This window comes from Lampris incognitus, chromosome 7, assembly GCF_029633865.1.
Source record: "Lampris incognitus isolate fLamInc1 chromosome 7, fLamInc1.hap2, whole genome shotgun sequence".
Lineage (NCBI taxonomy): Eukaryota > Metazoa > Chordata > Actinopteri > Lampriformes > Lampridae > Lampris > Lampris incognitus.
The window spans coordinates 26,409,717-26,432,552 of record NC_079217.1 but is presented as its reverse complement, the minus strand read 5'-3'; the positions used below and the strand labels follow the sequence as shown (position 1 = coordinate 26,432,552).

General features: G+C 44.6%; 1 protein-coding gene across 3 annotated transcripts in view; it reads left to right on the top strand.

Annotated features, from left to right (window-relative positions):
* mcamb (melanoma cell adhesion molecule b) overlaps positions 1 to 16,608 on the top strand; it is a 66,060-nt gene extending 49,452 nt beyond the window's left edge. The window contains exons 2-17 of one of the 3 annotated variants that reach the window (XM_056283288.1): positions 507 to 634; positions 1,017 to 1,248; positions 3,550 to 3,620; positions 3,750 to 3,837; positions 4,129 to 4,308; positions 4,938 to 5,065; positions 5,949 to 6,084; positions 6,457 to 6,569; positions 8,584 to 8,725; positions 10,074 to 10,201; positions 10,524 to 10,665; positions 10,943 to 11,008; positions 12,231 to 12,272; positions 12,758 to 12,881; positions 13,205 to 13,316; positions 14,167 to 16,608. In XM_056283288.1, the coding sequence (XP_056139263.1) occupies positions 507 to 634; positions 1,017 to 1,248; positions 3,550 to 3,620; positions 3,750 to 3,837; positions 4,129 to 4,308; positions 4,938 to 5,065; positions 5,949 to 6,084; positions 6,457 to 6,569; positions 8,584 to 8,725; positions 10,074 to 10,201; positions 10,524 to 10,665; positions 10,943 to 11,008; positions 12,231 to 12,272; positions 12,758 to 12,881; positions 13,205 to 13,316; positions 14,167 to 14,169 (1,835 nt within the window). In that variant the 3' untranslated portion in view covers positions 14,170 to 16,608. Of the gene's footprint in view, positions 1 to 506; positions 635 to 1,016; positions 1,249 to 3,549; positions 3,621 to 3,749; positions 3,838 to 4,128; positions 4,309 to 4,937; positions 5,066 to 5,948; positions 6,085 to 6,456; positions 6,570 to 8,583; positions 8,726 to 10,073; positions 10,202 to 10,523; positions 10,666 to 10,942; positions 11,009 to 12,230; positions 12,273 to 12,755; positions 12,882 to 13,204; positions 13,317 to 14,166 lie in introns of those variants that run through there. The other 2 variants (XM_056283289.1, XM_056283290.1) reach the window with 2 other exon arrangements.
* Positions 16,609 to 22,836: the final 6,228 nt, after the last annotated feature.

Here is a 22,836-nt window from a genome sequence, read left to right as displayed (position 1 = left end):
ATGCGTCATACAGAGAGACCCTGGAAAGGGAAAAACCAGTCATTCCTCAGTGAGAGAAACACAGAAGGAACAGTGGGTCTACTATGTTGCCTGTAAATTGAGCCTTTCTCCCTGAAAGAGGGTGACAAACTGGAATGCAGCACATTAATGTGGACATGGGTGGGCTTCTCATTCCTCTCATAGCATCTGTCTTCTCTTTGACCCATTAGTAGTCTCTTCTCCTTCTGTTTTTTTCCTCAGTGCCTCCTTTTCAAGTAGATTGTGTCAGGGGTGTGACACTGGAGAATGTCTTAGTGTATGTGCTTATGCAATGTCTGCTTACATGACAAATCATTTAAAACTGTGATAAGATGACTACAAGTTCCTGTCATGTCATAATATTTTTAGAAATATACAGCCGAAGCGCAGCACAAGTTAAAGCTTTTTGAATTGAATTTACCATATTCTCTCTCTCTCTCTCTCTCTCTCTCTCTCTCTCTCTCTTTCTCTCTCTCTCTCTCTCTCAGCAGCATTGGCCAATTTGGAGGTGAACATGGAGGACAGAGTGGAGGTGTTCAGAGGAGAAATGGCCTCAATCACCTGCATGTTCAAATCCTCTGATGGCATCGGGGGAGTGAGAATACAATGGTCTTATGTGAGTTTCACAGCCAACATCCCTATGCGCATACATCTACAGTGGTGCCGGTTGATTGGTGCACACACACATATATTCATGCATTGAGGGCTGACATGTGAGTGTACACAAACAACACATTGCTTGTAGGAATAGAAGTCATACTTTTATCATTTAGCCAAATATATTTCGATGGCATTTCTGTAAATTTGTATAGTATTATATGACTGATTACTATGGGATCTAGCCTTGCAAGCCAGACCAATCCTGAGTTGATGACAACGTCTGATCAATGTGACCAACCTGTGAGAATGGTTCAATTGATCAGGCCATCATACGTGCACCCACATATTTGTTGTTTGCTGGCACACCCGGTTTGATGTATCAGTTCTATGACTCATAGATGACACGGACTGGCGCTAAGGAGAGAATCTACTACCAGGACACCACCATGAAGTTCGTGGACAAGGGCACACCCTTCACGGGCCGAATAAGCGTGAATGGCACAGCAGCCACAGGAGAGCTCGTACTCACCATCCAGGATGTACGTATTGAGGACGAACTGGACTTCATCTGTACTATCATGGGACTAACAGATGGGAGTTCTGAGGGAAGAACACAACTGCGGGTGTTTGGTAAGATTCAGTGGGCCTAATCTTATTCAAAGCTTTTGTGAAGTGAATGCTTATGTAGTTGTGGCAGTGTTGAGGGTGTGCATTATGGTTTATAAAACCGTTAAGGCTACATTGGTGATGAACACAGTGTTGTGTGGTCCAGTAATTGTCCCAGCTGAAGATGTCATGACACCACACCACCTCCTACAACCAAGATGTCCATCTCATGGGGTCAGTTTTTGAATTTGACTCATCAAGGATGATTTCTTGAATGCTGCCATTGAAACATTTTTAATCAGCCATAGAAATCCCCCGGTTTGCTTATACTCTGACGTCAAGTCGGCTGTGCACAGTGAGCAAGACTTGAAGCAATGTGATCGCAGACCATTACATCAATTGTGTTTTTTCTTATACCATTTTCAGTCGCTAAAGAACATTGTTAGTCTAATTCATACTTGCTGCCTTTCTTGTCACTTTCTGCCATCTTATCTGCAACGGGTCGGACCCTTTAGTCGACTGGTTTACGTACTCGCCCGTGGTGCGGGAGACCCGGGTTCGCGTCCCGGCTGTGGCGGTTCCCAAGCTGCCCCCCGAATTCGCTACATTGGTGTCAGAAGTGGGATGGTGAGGCTGTGAGGCCATCGGAAGCGCATGCACCCAGAAGCGTGAGAGAGCAGATATGCTTCCCGAATTCGCTCCCTGAATCCGCTACAAAACGCCTACCTGCAGTACCACTCCACGCCACCCGATCTGAAGTTATATGCACTACTTACCTGTTTTAAATCCGTGCAGAGCTAAAACTTAGAAGAACAGACAGTTGTCGTTATGAGAGTTTCAACATGTGATGGCCTACGTTATTTAATAAACCGTTAATATGAATCCCGGACAGCATCATTATTAAAGTCAAACTCAAGATATCACAATATAGAATATAAATGTCCATTAAGCAATGCCCCAATGGATTTTCCCCGTAGGTTCTTCGTTGCCTTTAAAACAGCCAATATGACACTGATCTTGCTCTCTACTGACACCTATCGGCATAGGTGCTGCTGAGCCTATGTTGACTAAAAAAACTTATTCTAGTTTATTATAAACCTAAAACTTTGGTCAGCTAATGTGCTATCCTGTCATCCAAAATAGACTTTGGCTTTTGATTAGGCAGCCCAATCACAGCACAGTTTTCCCTACAGTTTAATATAGTATATTGGCTACTTTAAATGAACACAGGTAATGGGATTGGTTGACAATAGTTAGTGCTGTCTTGGTCTTTCTGCCAGTCAATGCTCATAGGTGTGCTGGTACACCTAAATCAAATAGACCCATTATCAATGCTGTTATCTACAACTGTGTTTATCCAGCTATGCTAACGTCACTGGGTCCCGAGACCAGCCTGGAAGGATCTTTAACTTTTACATGGTATTTAACCTGTAGATATCGAAAGGCAAGATTGAGATGGTTTGGACTTGTGTGGAGGAGAGATGTTGGGTATATTGGCAGAAGGATGCTGAATATGGAGCTGCCAGGGAAGAGGAAAAGAGGAAGGCCAAAGAGGAGGTTTATGGATGTGGTGAGGGAGGACATGCAGGTGGCTGGTGTGACAGAGGAAGATGCAGACAACAGGAAGAGATGGAAATGGATGATCCGCTGTGGTGACCCCTAACGGGAGCAGCCAAAAGTAGTAGTAGTAGTTGTAGTTAACCTATAGATATCAGCAGACTCACTAAAATGGTCTGGGGTTTACTTACTCTTTAAGAGTAAGAAAATGGAAATGAAAATGAGAGTCTTACGAACTTCAGGACTCACATTCATACACTTGTCCTTCAACCGTCATGTTGTAATTTTTGGCATTCTGGGTCTGATCATATCCAGAAATACAGCCAGGATACGATACAGATATGCATCCTTCAGAGAAGGGCACTTAAGGAACTGTTTTAAAGAGCTTCTCTCGTCCCCTGCAGTATTGAGACATGGCGGCACAGGTATCTACAATGACAGGAGGTGGTAGTGTAGGAGTGGAGGAGACATTCTTGCAGAAATGGGATGCACCCAATAAGAGGCCTATGGAAAGGCAGGTGTGGGAATCATCGTTCTGTATGTATTAATATGACACCATTTCAATAGGAAAAATAAAACCACAAGCAGGACGTGCCATTTTCCCTTAAAATGCAAAACAAATAGTAAATGAAGAAAACTGCAAAGGGGCCTGATTTGATTCTCACCAAACTGAATATTAACAATACAAGATACAGATATGAAATGAAATGAACAATGAATGAGGATCCTACAGGAAATCCGTCACATATGTTCTTGGTTTTTCTGCAGCGGCACCAGAGTTACCCTTGATTGAAGGAGTTCATACAGGGATCTCAGTTAATAGCAACATCCCATCAAAGGTAGGTCTGAGGCAATAAGCATAACCTTTTGAATAGAAACTAAAATGAATAAACTCAAGCTAAACTGAATAAAACTTTTTATTTCCTATCCCCCCCTCCTCTCCTCTACCGTTCATCTTGAATAAACAGATTGGGAGCTGTGAGGCAAAGAATGGTTTTCCCAGACCCAACATCACTTGGTACAGAAACACCACACCACTTTATAACATTATTGATGGTGAGGACACATGACAACAGGTTGAAGTTGGTTGAAACTATTTAAACATACAATAAGTTATACAAGTCCTTGTGAATGGAAGGAATACTTAATGGCCTATAGTTTTACGATGAAAGTATTTACATATACTCACCTCTTCTCTCCCCCTTCTTTATTGTGTGTACATGTGGTTTGTGTATTTGTGTATAAATTATATGTACCAATATATATTTGTGTGTGTGTGTGTGTGTGTGTGTGTGTGTGTGTGTGTGTGTGTGTGTGTTTGCAAATGTTTATGTATGTGTTTTCCAGAGGTGACTGTCCAGTCCTTAATCACCCAGGAGTCCAGTGGTCTCTTCTCAGTGAAAAGTGAACTGAGTATGAAGGTGGTGGAGGAAGACAAAGATTCTGTGTTTTACTGTGAAGTCAACTACTTTGTTCCTGGAGGAACTTTGATGACAGAAACCAGTCGTATCAATATCTCTGTATACTGTGAGTTCTCTCCGTGCAAACGCCAGTTAGAAATGTTATCACATACTGGGAACCTGCAGTTAAAGCCATTGATAAAACAGAGTAACTTGTGAACTGTGGACCCGTTTACGTGACAGTTTTTTTCAGTTTAGCCAATGTTGAAATGACTGAATAGTGAGTAAGAACTCATGACAGGAATCTTTAAAGCCTTAGATAACCACTCACAGCAGATGTGAAGACCTCACTGCTGATTCTGGTCCAGTCAGATTTATTTGTATAGCCTAATTCACTGCTAAATCACAGTGCATTCACATTTCATTCTCCGAAACAGGTACATAAAATAAATGACAATATGGCACCTCCTATCCTTAGACCCTTGATTCAGATAAGGAATGACCCAATAGAAAAATCTTTTCAGGAAAAAAAAAAAGGGCAAATTTTTAAGAGCCTCAGAGAAGGAGTCCCTCTTCCAGGACAGATAATGTGTGCAGGAGACACTGAGAGGGCAGAGAAGACAGACAGTAACACATTAACATTAATGTTTTGCCGTCATGTTTCCTCCCCCGACATTGTCTCATGTAGTTGAAATACTTATCCCTCTTAGAGTTAAAGTTTTTTGTTTTGGTTTTTTTTGCCCATGTTTCTTTCAGACCCCACCACTGCTCTTAATGTCTGGGTGGAGTCACCGAAGGGCGATATCAAGGAAGGGGACACAGTGGAGCTTCAATGCCGTGGCAATGGAAATCCTGAGCCAACCTTCACTTTCCAACACAAAGATGTAAGAAACTCCCATCCTTCCACCTTCACTCTCCAGCAACCCAGTTGCACAAATAGGCTTCCGCTGTTGAGCCAACACAAATTTAATTTAATGAAATTTAATGAAACATTTTCTGGCACAGGATACAAATCCTTTACACCAGACTCGACAAATTAAAACAAACAACCATGCAAAAAAGAACCACAATAGTTATTAAAATCACAATAATCTCACAAGTCATCACAAATCACATAGATACAAAAGTCTCTCGAATACATTAAAAGGTATGTAGGTTTATGCATAGTTTTATTATTTTGATAGAAAATACAGTGTTAGATTAATTTATTCATACTGTGCACTGATGTATTTTATTTTTTATTTATCTTTATTATTTTTGTAATGTTATTGGGGATTGACTATTCTCTTTGTTTTGGGATTTCCTGGGAAAGGCGCTGAATGAGAGCATGTAAGAAACTCATACTGTGAATGTTTCTCTGCACACAAAATACAAATCACAGATGCACATCTCGGGAAAGTCTGTCTTCATTCATTACACAACGCAGAGTCAGACCCACTACAAACTGACAACTTAATACAAACTAATATAAACTTAGACACAACTTAAATAATTTGGGTATTTATAAATAAAACTTAATTTGGTATAATAATATGTAATAATAATATAATATAATAATATAATTATATTATTATGATAATATAATATTATAATAATATACTAATTTTAAATAATTTGGTAATTTGGGTATTTATAAATACAACTTAAATGATTTGGGTATTCCGGGTAGTTTGTAGTTTATATTAAATTATATTAATTTAAATACAACTTGACAGTATTGCGATGTACCAGTATTTGCATTTAACAGTATGTACTGTCTCTATATAGACTGCCATAGAGTCAGATTCCAATGTGCTTCTACTGAAGAATGTGACCCGTTCAAACAGTGGAACCTACTACTGTACTGCCTTTGACCTGGAAACCTATGAAGAAGTCACTGGAAATACTACTGTGTTTGTCAACTGTAAGTTCTCCATATATATATATATATATACACACACACACACACACACACAAACACACACACCGTGTGTGTGATGTGTGTGTGTGCATGTGTGTGCATGTAATTAGGTAGACTTAAGCATTACACTACAGGTTCAAGACTTAAAGTGCTTTAACAAACTGATCTCTTTTTTTTACTTATTATGACTCGTTCCCACTTACTACTCTTTATTTCCCTGTGTCACCTCCCCCCTTGCCTTTCTCTGTCCCTGTGCTTTGTGTGTGTGTGTGTGTGTGTGTGTGTGTGTGTGTGTGTGTGTGTGTGTGTGTGTGTGTGTGTGTGTGTGTGTGTGTGTGTGTGTGTGTGTGCCTGCATGTACGTGTTTGGGAGTAGATCTGGATTCTGCCGTGGTTTCTCCTAGAGATATTGTAATATCTCAGGGAGAGGAGGTGAAAGCCACCTGCAACGCGCTTTCCTCTCTTGAGATGCACACCGTCTGGTTCAAGGTCCGCTTCCCCTATGTGGACCCACACACAACATGCACACAAACACATACACATATACACAAATACATGCACAAACACAAACAAACACATACACATACAGTGCATCCGGAAAGTATTCACACCCCTTCACTTTCCCCACATTTTGTTATGTTACAGCCTTATTCCAAAATGGATTAAATTCCTTTCTTTCCTCATCAATCTACACACAATACCCCATAATGACAAAGCGAAAAGGGTTTTGTTGAAATTTTTGCAAATGTATTAAAAATAAAAACCTGAAATATTGCATGTACATAAGTATTCACACCCTTTACTCAGTACTTGGTTGAGGCACCCTTGGCAGCGATTACAGCCTCAAGTCTTCTCGGGTATGAAGCTACAAGCTTGGCACACCTATATTTGGGGTATTTCTCCCATTCTTCTCTGCAGATCCTCTCGAGCTCTGTAAGGTTAGATGGGGAGCGTCGCTGCACAGCTATTTTCAGGTCTTTCCAGAGATGTTCAATGGGGTTCAAGTCTGGGCTCTGGCTGGGCCACTCAAGGACATTCACAGACTTGTCCCGAAGCCACTCCTTCGTTATCTTGGCTGTGTGCATAGGGTCGTTGTCATGTTGAAAGGTAAACCTTCGCCCCAGTCTGAGGTCCTGAGCGCTCTGGAGCAGGTTTTCATCAAGGATCTCTCTGTACTTTGCTCCATTCATCTTTCCCTCGATCCTGACTAGTCTCCCAGTTCCTGCTGCTGAAAAACATCCCCACAGCATGATGCTGCCACCACCATGCTTCACTGTAGGGATGGTATTAGCAAGGTGATGAGAGGTGCCTGGTTTCCCCCAGACGTGACGTTTGGCATTCAGGCCAAAGAGTTCAATCTTGGTTTCATCAGACCAGAGAATCTTGTTTCTCATGGTCTGAGAGTCCTTTAGGTGCTTTCTGGCAAACTCCAAGCGGGCTGTCACGTGCCTTTTACTGAGCAGAGGCTTCCGTCTGGCCACTCTACCATAAAGGCCTGATTGGTGGAGTGCTGCAGAGATGGTTGTCCTTCTGGAAGGTTCTCCCATCTCCACAGAGGAACGCTGGAGCTCTGTCAGAGTGACCATCGGGTTCTTGGTCACCTCCCTGACCAAGGCCCTTCTCCCCCGATTGCTCAGTTTGGCTGGGCGGCCAGCTCTAGGAAGAGTCCTGGTGGATCCAAACTTCTTCCATTTACGAATGATGGAGACCACTGTGCTCTTCGGGAGCTTCAAAGCTGTAGAAAAATTTTTTGTACCCTTCCCCAGATCTGTGCCTCGATACAATCCTGTCTCGGAGGTCCACAGACAATTCCTTTGACTTCATGGCTTGGTTTCTGCTCTGACATGCACTGTCAAAAGTGGGACCTTATATAGACAGGTGTGTGCCTTTCCAAATCATGTCCAATCAATTGCATTTACTACAGGTGGACTCCAATCAAGATGTAGAAACATCTCAAGGATGATCAGTGGAAACAGGATGAACCTGAGCTCAATTTTGAGTGTCATAGCAAAGGGTGTGAATACTAATGTACATGCAATATTTCAGTTTTTTATTTTTAATACATTTGCAAAAATTTTTACAAAACCTTTTTCACTTTGTCATTATGGGGTATTGTGTGTAGATTGATGAGAAAAAAAAGGAATTTAATCCATTTTGGAATAAGGCTGTAACTTAACAAAATGTGGGGAAAGTGAAGGGGTGTGAATACTTTCCGGATGCACTGTATATGCACATGCATGCACAAAAGTGCATTCATGTAGACACACACAAAAACACACAGGCACACAAAAGCATATACATGTACGTACATCAGCATGACAACTACACAGACTTTTAGACACACACGCGTGCACACACACACACACACACACATATGCTCACAAACACAATTTATTTTAATTTGGTCAGTGCTGTACCTAGAAGCGTCTACTATGTGATAACGCTTGCTTTACACAGGGTGTGTGTATCTCAGTGTATGTTACTTGTGTTTTGGTGTGTGTAGAACAAAAAAGAGGTTGCCAAGGGTCACATTTTGACACTGGGGGATGCTGTGTTGGACACTGCGGGGACATATGTTTGTGTGGTCACCATTCCTAAAATCAAGGGGATGAAGACCAGTGCCACGCTTCGTGTTCTTGTCAAAAGTGAGTATGATCCTCCACGGATATGATAGATGAACAAACATGAGAAAAGTATTTATCTCAGTTCTGTGAAACTGGTTGTGTCCCATGCATTTCTAACCAAAAGCCCAAAAACTCCATAGCCTGTATTTTTGCCTTGTTTCAGTTGAGAAAAACGAGCCAATTTCACATAAATTCATTAATAATTTGGCACCTAAGGTGTCCAGGTAGTATGACGGTCTATTCCGTTGCCTACCAACATGGGGATCGCCAATTCAAATCCCCATGTTACCTCTGGCTTGGTCGGGCATCCCTACAGACACAATTGGCCGTGTCCGCAGTTGGGAAGCCGGATGTGGATATGTGTCCTGGTCGCTGCACTAGCTCCTCCTCTGGTCGGTCGGGGCACCTGTTCGGGGTGGAGGGGGAACTGAGGGGAATAGTGTGATCCTCCCACGCGCTACGTCCCCCTGGGGAAACTACTCACTGTCAGGTGAAAAGAAGCGGCTGGCAACTCCGCATGTATCAGAAGAGACATGTGGTAGTCTGCAGCCCTCCCCAGGTCAGCAGAGTGGGTTGAACAGCAACCGGGATGGCTCGGAAGAGTGGGGTAATTGGCCGGATACAATTGGGGAGAAAAAAATAATAATTTGGCACCTGAGTTTACAACTCGAGTAAGTAATAACTCTAACTAATGAGTGCTATGGGGCGGCACGGTGGCGCAGTGGTTAGTGCGGTCACCTCACAGCAAGAAGGTCCTGGGTTCGAGTCCCGGGGTAGCCCAACCTTGGGGGTCATCCCGGGTTGTCCTCTGTGTGGAGTTGGCATGTTGTCTGCGTAGGTTTCCTCCGTGGTCTCCGGTTTCCTCCCACAGTCCAAAGACATGTAAGTCAGGTGAATAGGCCGTACTAAAGTTGTCCCTAGGTATGAATGTGTGTGTGTGTGTGTGTGTGTGTGTGTGTGTGTGTGTGTGTGTGTGTGTGTGTGTCTGTCCTGTGATGGCCTGGCGGTCTGTCCAGGGTGTCTCCCCGCCTGCCGCCCAATGACTGCTAGAACAGGCTCCAGCATCTCCGCGATCCTGAGAGCAGGATAAGTGGTTCAGATAATGGATGGATGGATGGATGGATGGATGAGTGTTACACAACATTTCACATTGGGACATATAAAAATGTAAATACAAAAAAAAGAAAAGAAATAAAATCAGTGGTCATCCTCTCTACAATACGTACACCATCTGTATTAGGGCCCAACTGATTGTGCCAATCAGATGCTAGTATATAGACTATTGATAATGGAAGATTTTAGACTTATTTTTTCTTCCTCTGTCCCTTTTTTCCCACATCGACCCCCCCCCCCCGTCTTCTAACACCAGGCCCACCACAGATCAGTAAGCCAGGGAATTTGGTGTTTGAGGAAAGCATTGAGACGACAGTCAACCTGAGCTGCCACGCTAGAGGCATCCCCGCTCCCAACATCACCTGGACCTCCTCCGACTCACAGGTACACAGCGGAGAAGTTCTTCTGAGATGCTCCTCTTGGAGTAGCTGCAACTGAACTCACTCAGCTAAAACTCATTTATTCAGCCCTTGCTTGTGTCCTGTGATTTGAGAATAGGAATTTGCTAGAGGATGCAGTAGGGAGTTCGATGATGTCTAAGTTAAAATCCTGAAAGAAATATAGAAATAAACTATTTTGAACACTTACATTGTTTTTGTAGAACCATAACGATTTTATTTCTTCCTTGTGTGTGTGTGTGTGTGTGTGTGTGTGTGTCTGTGTGTGTGTGTCTGTGTGTGTGTTTGACCTGACATTGCCATGTCAGATCCTTAAGACAGTGTCTCAGAAAATGACTGAGGATGGCACCCACAGTGTGGTTAGTGTCAAGGTAACCTCTGACATCACAGCATTTTGCAACGCCTCCAATGACTACGGCGTCGACGTTGTCACCTTCAGCATCAAAGCTAGTGAGTTCTTGTATGCTCTTTCTGTCTCCACAGTGTGTGTATGTGTGTGTTTGTATGTATATGTCCTCTTGTCCTTGCCCCCTTTCCTCGCTGGTCCTTACAGGGGTTCCTCTTACTCTTACACTAACAAGCTCCTATGATCCCCCCCCGTTATTGGTTATTGCAATGATTCGGTCACTAAGGTTGTGTGGTTGCGAGGCTGTCGAATGTGTCTCCCTCTGTCCCCAGTGTGTTAACAAGGAGTGTCCCTCTGCCTTTGCCTCTTACCTGTTTTCAGTTCCACATACCACCATGTCAACCACCACCACTACCACCACCACCACCATCACCACTGCCACCACAGGTAAGACTGCAGAGATGTCCACCTGCACATCCTGCCTCTTCAGCCAGGTCAGATCAACTACAGAACCGTTAGTGTCGTTCAAATGCGTCACGCGAGGCAGTCGGACGGCACGCCGACACCAAACACAAGCCGAGGTTCCTGCAAATGCTCACTGGAAATGGCATTGACCTCTTATGTGAAAGAATGCTTTAGTTTACTCGACATAACACCCTCCACCCATTCAACACAATCACCTTATGAAGTGGTTCAAAGGCTTTATTTTCACTCAGGGTCCACTGGCCCTGTCCTTTTGTTGTTGTTTTTTTCTTTTTTCTATGAGTCACATGGAAAGAATGAGCGAGGGAAAGGGAAACAAGAAATTCCCTGGAGGCTTCTGCAATTATTACATTGGCGTCATTAAACGGTCATTACAGTCAGGTTCGAGTTAGCACTGATTCACTGCGGTCTCTGTACTCATGACAGTTTTAATAGCTGTTAATGGTTTATACTGATGAGGTCTGTTATGGCTGTGGTTTTTTTTTCTTTCCACTGGCTAATTTCAGGTACAGCTGTTATTTTTGGTCTCGCTGAATTTATTGGATATTAAAGCAAATGTTGCAAATGATGGAGAATTGAAAACGTCGCACCTTGAAATTTTTCTTTTCTTTTATATATCTGAGGAAATAGCAGTGTGTTATGGCATGTGTAAGTGTCCATGCATGTGCGCAGGCGTTCGCTCACAGACACACACACTCACACACACACGCTAATGTAACTGGAGAAGGCAGCTGATGTTTTGAAATGCCTTTACAGCAAATCTCCTGACTCCCATTAGGACTTGCACTGCATGCTCTCTCTCTCTCTCTCCCGCTTTCTCCCTCTCATTCAGTCATGTACATATGTCATGATAGGAAGTTTCCAGCCCTTTAGAGGAAAAACTCTTTTTTTAGGTTGTTGTTGCTTGCTAAGCGGCAGTCAAATGAGATTAAACAGGCCTGCTTCTGGAAATGACTGCTCTGCTCCTGGCCAGAGACAGCAAAGATGGCCTATCTGGGATCGGCTGCAAAATGATTAGGCTCTAATCATTGATAAGACTCCCGCTAATCATCATTGATTCAATTTGACTCAGGCCTCTGTTCAAGGCCCCCCCCGTTGTCCATCTGAATTAGACTTGCTGATTTATCAGTGATTATAGACACCCACACACCCCCACTGATATCTGTGCTTATGTGATTTTCCCCAGTCAAGGCAGGAGCTGTTATCCCACCGGAGAAGGTCAAAAAAGGTTTGTTATGGAAGCCAGCTAAAAACAACCCGCACTGCTCCTTATCCAAGACCAACGCATGAGCGCTGCTCTCGCTCTTTCTCTCTCTCCACAGCATTTTTTTCCTCTCTCGCCTCCAAGTGATCAGACCACCCTTGCCGCTGAACAGAACATAAAACGACTACTTGATTGTTCATTATCATTATCACCTGTACCATAATCATCACCATTAGCAGTGCATGTTGTCATGCTGTTGTGTATGCCCTCTTCCTAAAGATCACACTCCTAGGAGAGGAAACTGTGCTGCCCTGAATGACACTGCGTGCTGCTCTTCCTCCTGTTGCACATGACGTTTGCTAGCTTGCACACTGGGAAATGCTGCACATGCCATCTTGTGCTCTTGTGCTCTGCGCCGGCTCCCTCTCTGCTTGGCACTTCTGTCATTTCAATCCTAGCAGTCGCTGTCAGTAACCGCTGTGGTGGTCTTTGTTTTTGTCTTCCAACAGAGGGCAGCGGTGTTATCATTGCCGTCGTCATCATCTGTATCCTGCTGCTGGCCATCTTGGGCAGCGTGCTGTACTTTCTCTATAAGAAGGGGAAAATCTGCGGCCGCTCCGGCAAGCAGGACCTGTGAGTGTCTCTTAATTAATACTCATAGAGTCATTTTAGATTATTGTGCGGCTCCCACTGAAGATATCACAAGTCACGTAAGATAAATAAATAGTTGTAAAGGTTCATGATAGTTGTAGTAGAGTTTATCCATCCATTCCATTCATTATCCAAACCGCTGATCCTGCTCTCAGGGTGGCGGGGATAGTGGAGCCTATCCCAGCAGTCATTGGGTGGCAGGCAGGGAGACACCCTGGACAGGCCGCGGGGCCATCACAGGGCAGCAGATTTTATATTGTACTCAAAAAGACTGCATCGAGTAAGAGCTCTTCCTGTCTTGGTAGCACGAAGGAAAAGTCCAACAAGGAGAACATAGTGGTGGAAATGAAGAGTGACAACACGGAGGACGCTGTGCTCCTTGGGGTCAATGGCGACAAGAAAGCCCCCAACGAACAGGTAGATTATCCATTGTTTTATGTACTGCCACATGGCTGTCAGGGTTCCCATGCATCCTGGGAAACCCAGAAATGTATACAGTAGCTCTCCAATCATGGAAAATGTCCCAAAAATGATGAAATTATTAAAATGTCCTAGAAATGTTATTCAGGTCAAGGAAAATTGTATAGTGGAGTTGTAAAATTATATTTTACCTGCTGAGATGGTATATTTTTAGCTGAGATTGCACATCAGTGCTTGAAGTTTGGGTGGTATGTTCAGTGACCATCTAAAAAAATGACACTGTCCATTTACAGACTATTGAGACTTCAGCTGGTAGTTAATACTGAATAATGTATCCCCGTGTTACCTCCGGCTTGGTCGGGCGTCCCTACAGACACAATTGGCCGTGTCTGCGGGTGGGAAGCTGGATGTGGGTATGTGTCCTGGTCGCTGCACTAGCGCCTCCTCTGGTCGGTCGGGGCACATGTTCAGGGGGGAGGGAGAACTGGGGGGAATAGTGTGATCCTCCCACGCGCTACATCCCCCTGGTGAAGCTCCTCCCTGTCAGGTGAAAAGAAACGGCTGGTGACTCCACATGTATCAGAGGAGTGTTAGTGTTACTCTGCAGCCCTCCCCGGATCGGCAGAGGGGGTGGAGCAGGGACCGGGACGACTCAGAAGAGTGGGGTAATTGGACAGGTACAATTGGGGAGAAAAGGGGGGGGGTCCTGAATAATGTGACCCTCTCTGAGCAACAGCTGGCATGGAAAATGTCCTTGAGAAGTCCTGGAAAATAATTCCTTAAAGCTGACATGACACATGATCTAGTAATCTCTCTCCCTCTCTCTCTCTCTCCTCGACCGCTGCAGTAAATACATGGTGATGAGTATCTGGAGGTGCAGAAATGAGGCTGCTGCACGAGGTGACTGCAGACAGACAGACCAGCTGTTCCCGTTCCTCTCTCCTGGTCTCTCCTCTCTGTCTCTCTCAGGCCGAGATCTACCAACGCCACCTAGGTTACCGTCGGAGGCTCTTATGTCGGAGTTATGTCATGGCAGCGCTCGATTTTCTACCGCTAATCTCATGATCGTTGGTAATAAAGACTCGGCTCCCATCTGCAGCGTTTGTCTGCTTCGATTCGCTGAGAGTGGTTTTGTTTTTGGCTATACAACTTGAGTTGGGCAGGCAAAATGTGAGACGCGGTGTGAGACGCTGCATGACATAACTGACAGCATATAGGCCGCCACGAGGACAGCCCTTGTTCTGACGTTCTGATAAACTGTATTCTGCTGATCACGCTTTGTACAATAGAGCACAAATATGACCAGGGACTGTTTCTATACCCAACCATCCGCCGGCTCAGGCACGCTATCACTGAAGAGCAGCCTGAAAACAACTCTTTATCAAGTGTATGTAGTATACTATGTGTATATATTTCTTAATTTAAAATAATCTCATCCAAAAAAGTCAACTAAAAATACATGGCCAAAGAGTGTCTTTTTCTTTTGTGTGTGTGTGTGTGTGTGTGTGTGTGTGTGTGTGTGTGTGTGTGTGTGTGTGTGTGTGCTCTTTTCGGAGAGAGAGAGGTGTTAAGCCGTCCATAGCCCTTCTGCCTTTAATCTTTTTTCTCTCTATCAAACACTTCTGTTTTTGTTTTTTTCAAGTCTGTACACTGAATATTGCGAGGCTGGGGCGATGCCTCTCCTCTAGCACAGATTCCAACTTTGTCCTGCACCAAATATTATTCACTCACGTTGTAGGCTTTTTGCTTTGAAAACTGACTCATGGATCATTCAGTTACATATCATTTCACGTTTGTTGTAATTTTTTTTTTTTTAATCTGCATTAGAGGTTTTATTTAAACACTCCGGGTAATGTCTATATAACACCCGGCCCTGCGTTTGTCTGAAGGAAGATGTTTCGTGGCTAGTCTTCTGTCTCAGATGGGTGAATTATCTATCTAAAAATCGGCATTTCCTCGTCGTAGAAGGGCAGCATTTATTGTCGTCGTATCTTTGCCTTTAATTTTTTTTTTTTTTTTGTTCTCTTGCCCACAGAGTTGGTACATTTTGGAGCGCATGGAGTTAAAGTATTGCCAATAGTCTCTTGCTATAAAGCGACATTGTATGACTTGTAAATTCCCCTTTCTTGCATCTGGGAGGCTTACATCGCAGGAAAACGTCAGCTTTCACAACTTTAGTCATGAAAAATTGTACCAATCAATGTCCATTGCACTGATCTCTCTCTTTTTGTTGTTGTTAGTTATCCTTTATGCAGTTGTGTTGCTGCTTTTTTTTGTCTTTGTGAAACAAACCGTTGTTTTGACTTGGATGAAGGTGTGTAATGTGACTATGTTTAATTATACTGCCATAGCTTGTTTTGTTTTTGTTTTCTTTTGTAAGGGGACAGAAGTAACACCAAACGGTGGTGTCAAATAGCCTTTGTTATACAGAGGGAGATGACTTTGTTTAGCTAATTAATTTCAAACAATGCCTCATTATGTAGTCGTGGTAGACTACCCCTTGGAAAGTGTTAGACACGAAGACAAGTTGATATTCAGTGTTCACAAGCTAAAACGACAAAGAAATACACACTGGCTTTCATGTCTGCACATGTCAGACATCCCAATGGGGGACGCTGAGCATCCCTGGAGAGGAAGGCTGTGATGGTGAGCTAGTGTATACTGTACTATATGTATGTATATGTATATGTACTGTATCCTATACCAAACACCAGCATGGGAAGCATGTTGATGACTATCCCGTGTCAAAAGTGCCTCTAATCCCTCATTTCTGATCACAGTTAAGAAACGTGTAATAGTGTAAACATGCACTGCAAATGTGTGTTCCATACATGTTGATGGCGTTCATGACAATCAATATCTGAACCAGTATCCATGTCTGCTCAGTCCTGCACGTTGTGTGACACATCTGCATATGACAAGGCGCTCCTCCCCTCTGAAGAGTTTGTTGTGTTCATTTTTAATGTTTTTTTTCTTCCCAAAAGTGTAGAACGCCTTTTAATAATGCTTATGATTTGTAAAAGGATTTAATTTCAGAACTTTAAGAACCAATGTTCAGGACATTCAAATCCAGTTCAATGTCTGTGGAGTCTTTTATTTTTTTGAAAGTGAATAATAAATAAAAAATGTCTGCAGAACGAAAAGCAGCATTCGCCGATGTTATTTACTTTTCTTTGAGTGTGGAAGTATAGTAGTACTGGTGCCTCCTTCACAGAGTATTTGAACTTGTGTATTTACTGGAGAATGTCCTACATGCTACAAGTCTCCTCTGAGAGAGACAGCGAGCTGCATATCCCCAATATAAGACCTGAACACTAATGTGATCACACAGTGTATATCACTGTCGGGGGAGACATCACTAAGACACCAGCGCTATCTGCTTACCTGACTCATACTTCATACATTGGCTTGAACCTGGACACATTCAAGACTACTATGTCAGACTGGATTTGCAGATTATCTGACTGTACAAACAACAGAACATGTTTCCCGCAGCTACCGTCTGATCTGATTTGATTTTGTTTTGGAGCAGATTCGGAAGACTTTCAAAATAAAATAATACAGATCTGACCAGATAGTCTACTTGCCACCACTGTGAACCCGGAAATGTTGAGCACACACACACACACACACACACACACACACACACACACAAAAGTTTTAGTGTGAGAGGTCAGTTCGGTGTGTTGCATACTCCCGCCACTAGGTGACACGGTTGAGTCAGAGAAAAGGATTTTAAAAAGAAGAAATTATTCGCCTTTAGTTTTTTTTTCTTTTTTCGAATTTCCCTTTTTTCTCCCTCATAGACGGGTTTTCTGTTTACAAACATTACTGGGTGCGTGCGCAGACAGGGGGCAAAACCGCTTTGGTAGCTCTCAGAAGATTATCAGCATGTTCAACGTTCTAAAGGGGTCACGTGACCCCTTTGGAATGTTGAACATTTGCCACCCATCCTTTAGGCGGTTTGTGCAGTTTATTGCACAACAACTGCGCATCATCTCTGCTGTATCTGAGCTCTATCTTCGTTAAAATCTCTGCGCTGTAGCTGCTTTCTGCCCCCTAGTTGCGCACGCATCTCTGTGATGACGTTGCACGGAAGCCCTTCTATTGTATCTGGCCAATTAGCCGCCGATCCGGGGAGGGCTGCAGACTCACGTCCATCCATCCATCCATTATCTGTACCGCTTATCCTGCTCTCAGGGTCGCGGGGATGCTGGAGCCTCTTCCAGCAGTCATTGGGCGGCAGGCGGGGAGACACCCTGGACAGGTCGCCAAGCCATCACAGGGCAGACTCACATGTCTCCTCCAATACATGTGGGTCGCCAGCCGCTTCTTTCCACCTGACAGTGAGGAGTTTCACCAGGGGGACGTGAGTTTCACCAGGGGGACGTAGCGCGTGGGAAGAACACGCTATTCCCCCCAGACCCCCCCCCTCAAGCAGACGCCCCGACCGACCAGAGGAGGCGCTAGTGCAGCGACCAGGACACATACTCACATCCGGCTTCCCACCGTCAGACACGTCCAATCGTCTCTGTGCATAAAACCTCCTACAGACTGAGATTTTAGCAATCCTATAAATTTATTCCAAGCCACACTGTGCTATATGGATCTAATAAACGTGGGTACGACATCAAGTTTGATGTATGTATGTAGATAGACTGTACGACGATAACACCTACTGAATCGCAGGCATGGATTGTAGATTGCGATATTGTGTACGCAAGTCCGTAAAAACGTCATCAGCGTGCGTGCCGCATCGGCGCGCGCAATCAATCCACGCAGCTGGTAGAGCAACATGATGCCAAGGAGACGAGGAAGCCAAGATGGCCGAGTAGGCGTATTATGCACAGGTCTCATCAAAATTGGTAAAATTCTAAAATAAGGTTACCTTTAACGATAAATGCCTGTCTCCATATATCCTTTTAGACAGAAGAAAAGTCGTCTTTGCTGAAATGGAGCGGAAGCGAGGACTTTCCTCAAACTCAAGTCCTTCTGACGCTGATTCAGGAGCTAATACCAAACACCCATTAGCCTGTGGTGGACACGACTATTTGAGTGATATGGGGGATGATGATAATTTCTGTATAGCCGAGGACGGGGGTCCACGATTGCCTGCTTCTCCGAGTAAATCACCAGCTCCAAAGAAAAAGGTGAGCGACTTTAACCATCCTGCTTCCGAGCGTACCCAGGTTAACATAGCAGCACAACTAGCCGGTTTAAAGCAGTTGATCAGTGCATTCGATCGAGGGCAAAATCCTTGACATTAACCAGAGTATTGAAGCAATTGCTGTTGACGTGAAGTCGACCACTGACAAACTGAGCGGTCTGGAACGTAGAGTGGAACAAGTAGAACAACCTGTTAACCAGTTACAGAGGCATGTGGATGAGTTGGAATCGTACATGAGACGACGCAACTTAAAGCTATGAGGTGTTCAGGAATCTGCGCAGGAGAACATTCGGCTTGAGGTTATAAAGATTTGCCAGCATGTCCTTCCAGACGAGAAAGATGAGTTCCCTGCTGTAACATTCTGATATGCTATTCAGCATAACCTTTGTACCTTACAGCTTGACATAGAATAGTGACGTCGGCATTTGATCCCTTTCTTCATCAGTTCGCCGGGATCTGGCTAAATCCCAAGCTCTGTATATATAGATAAATCACCCTTCCTCTGGAAGTCCTGGTTTCAGAAAGGTATCACAGTCCTAGGCGACCTGTATCAGGAAGAAACATTAAACTCCTCTGAGGCACTTAGGCAGGAATTCGACTTACCACACACTCCATTTTGGAAGTATTTGCAGTTAAGACACCTGCTGGTACAAATATTCGGCTCGCGGTCAATAGCCCCATCTAGTGGTGACACTCCAGAGAGGGTCCTTAAGCTCTTTGGACGTGGTCACGAGGCTTCTGTCTACTACTATGTGATCCTTACAACCTCCGATTCCAATATATTGACCCTAAAATTGACATGGGAAACTTATTTAAAGGTTTTATTTTCAGAGGCACAATGGGGAAGAATACGTAGGAATGGTAAAAAATGTCAAGGGAACTGCGAACAAGGCTGATCCAATACAAAATTATAAACAGACTACTGGACGCCATCTAGGCTGCGTAGAGTGGGTTTGGTGGATAGCTCAGAGTGCTGGAGGTGTCTTGACAAAGATGGTACTTTAGTACACATGCTTTGGAGTTGCCCAAAAATACAGGAGTTCTGGTCTGCTATACATATCGATTTAAAAAAAATTACCGGCCTAGATACCCCTTTCTTGTTCGAGCCCCGAGATAGTCCAACCTTGGTGGGTCATCCTGGGTCATCCTCTGTGTGGAGTTTGCATGTTCTCCCCGTGTCTGCGTGGGTTTCCTCCCACAGTCCAAAGACATGTAAGTCAGGTGAATTGGCGGTACTAAATTGTCCCTAGGAATGAATGGTGTGTGTGTGTGTGGGGGGGGGGGGCTGTGATGGCCTGGCGGCCTGTCCAGGGTATCTCCCCGCCTACCGCCCAATGACTGCTGGAATAGGCTCCAGCATCCCCGCGACCCTGAGAGCAGGATAAGCGGTTAAGACAATGGATGGATGGATGGACACCGCTTTCTCTTCCAGTCTGTTTATTTTGGGTGACCCCCTCTGCATTAAGTGACTTGACTCCACCACTTGCTGATTGGATTCAGACTGCCCTTATGTTAGGATGGAAATTCGTGGTCAAAGAATGGAAAGCCTCCTCTTCACCAGCGCCATCTTTGTGGCACGCTTCTCTCGGTCGGCTGGCTGCTGTAGAACAGTTATCATAGGCTGCTTGATAAGGTGGAGGAATAACACTTGAACTGGGGGCAGTAGTACCATTCTTATATATTGAGCGTTTAATGGCGTTTCCAGCTCATAAAAATAACAGTACCATATCACATAAAATACAAATAACGGAGATACATTTGGTTAGAATACCTGTTGACAAGCAATGCTGTAAATGTGTTGCTTTCTGTGGGGTGGTTGGATTTGAGTTGTGTTTAGTCAGAGATTTTTGTTTGGTTTGGGTACAAACTTGTGAAAGTTATTTCGTTTACATGTAGTTGAATTGTGGCATTGTTTGAATTGTTAGTTACATAGGTGAATCTGAGTATTGATAATAATAATGAGATTTATTCCAGTTCCGATTGTATGTGATTTCTGTGTGCTTGATGAGGACTTTTATTGCGAGGTTCTATTGGCGAGAGATGCGTGCATCCGGGGTCTCAGTTGGGGAGCTGCTGTGATTGGCTGGTTTGCGTTCTGGGGGTGACGTCGGGAAGGTTGGTGCAGCTTCGGAGCGGGGACTCTTTAGTATGACGGGACGAGGACGGACTGGTGAGTGATTGCGGGAGTGAGTGAGTTGTATTGTGTGTTAGCTTTGAGTTGAGGGTACTTGAATGATGTATGTTTGTATTTTGTGTGTTTTCTTTTTCAAGGTTCGTAACCTGTTGGTTAAAAATAAAGAAATTTTCGACCATTGAGTGACGTCCTGTTCATCCTCGCCTCAGCTGCGGGGCTTGTTTGAGAGTTAGCAGCACAGTTACGAACCACCACGACGGCAGAAGAGTTGCTGAACCGTCGCCTGGACGAGAAAGGTTGTGGTATCCATGTTGTTGGTGTAAACGTAATAAACCCGCACATAAGGCCACTAGGGTCAGCGGGCAGGTGGTGAAATTTCCCTTTCAACGACGTACCTGTTTGTAGCTAGCATGCTAGCTCAGGTCCGTGTAGCTGACTAACGTAAGGGCTCAGCTAGCAGTTTAGGAAGCTACCGCTGCTAGCTAAAGTAAGCACAGCTAGTAGGCTATGAAGCTAGTGTGCTAGCTAGCAATTATGAGAGTTAGCAAGGGAAAGCTAACGTGAGTTAGCATTGGAAGCTAACGTAATTACCGTAGCAAAAGCTGACGTGAGCTAGCAAGGAAAGCTAGCCCAGCCAGTAGAATAGGAGCTGGTTAACTAAACAGCTACCTGCTGATGCCAGTGATCACGTTTAGCAGCCGTCTAAATTAATGGCCTAAGCTTTGGCTTAGTTTTGAGCGTACCTGGGTAGCAAGCCGGCGGGGGAAAGTGAGACCTTCCCCACTTTATTTATTTGTGTTGCTTTCTATTTTGGGCGGTATCCCCGGGGGGACCCCTGGTGAGCCCGGTAACGCCGCTGAAGACTAGTCAGGCTGAGCTAGTCAGGGCAGAAGATTCTGAGCTAGTGTAGGCAGCTAGAGAGGGCGAAAGACTGAGTTAGAAAAGGAGATACAGGTACGCTCAGGGCTTAGCATCCAAGGTAAATCAATAAAAATGGAATCACTAAAGAAAGAAAGGACCAAAGTGAAGACGGCGTTCACGAAAAGAGCCAACTACATCCTTAGAATGGCAACAACCCTGGTTCGAGATGAGCTGAAAGTTGAGTGGAAATCATTTTCTGATGATGCAAAAAGGGTTCTTTCTGCAAATGATGACTATGAGGCTGGCTTGCTAGCTGAAGCGAACGATGACGCGGAGGCACTGGATGGGCAGCTCAAAGCAGACATAGAGAGAGTAACCAGAGAGTGTGAGCTCAAAGTTGAAGAGGTGAGACGGGCAGTCAAGTCCAGCCTTTGGTCGAGATATGCGGAGACCGAGCTAATATCTGCCATTGGACGGGCAGAAAGAAGCTATGAAAGCGCTGAAGGAGTCAGCCTGAAAGGAGTAACCTACAGCAACGGTAAGGAGCAAAACGCACTCTTGGAAGGTCTCATTGCCAAGGCAGAAAATCTGCTGGCTGTCTGGGAAGAGTGGATCCCTGAAGGTGTTACGTGCGACATGAGTAAGCGGCTTCGGGTGCTGGAGGACAAGAGAGACGAGCTCTGGATCTGGTGGTTGGCAGAATTCGGCAGGGCCAGGAAAAAGGAGGCCGATGAGATCGCCGAGACTGAGAAGAGAGCCGCTGAGGCCAGGCTAAAGGCTGCCGAAGTTAACGCCGAGTCTGAGGAGAGGGCTGCGGAGGCCAGGAAAAAGGCTGCTGAAGCTCAGCAAAGGATGGCATTAGCTGCCGAAGAAGAGCGTGCTGAGCTAGCTAAGGCTCAGCGGAAAGCATGGGAGGAAGCACATAGCGCCAGTATGGCAAGCCTGGGAGCGGGAGGCGCGCAAGCAGCAGCCAAACCGAGAGTGCGCCTCCAACCAACAAGACTACCGACATTCAGCGGTTGCATGAGAGACTTCCACCGATGGCGAAGAGACTGGGAAAGTCTGCAGAGGCAGGGAGATCCGTCAGAGTCACCGGAAGTGAAAAAATTCCAGCTCCTAGACAGCGTGGAAGAAAAAAATCGCCAAAGACCTCAGACTTTCGAGCTATGATACTGCAGGAGAAATGTTCAGGGTCCTAGAGAACCGGTTTGGGAACAAGACTACCATCGCGATTCAGATAATCAGGGAGTTGGAGAAGTTTCCAGCGGTGAAAGGAAACCAACCAAGAAAGAAAATTGATCTGATTCAAGCTGTGGAGAAGGCCCTGACCGATCTGACGGATCTCGGAAATACTG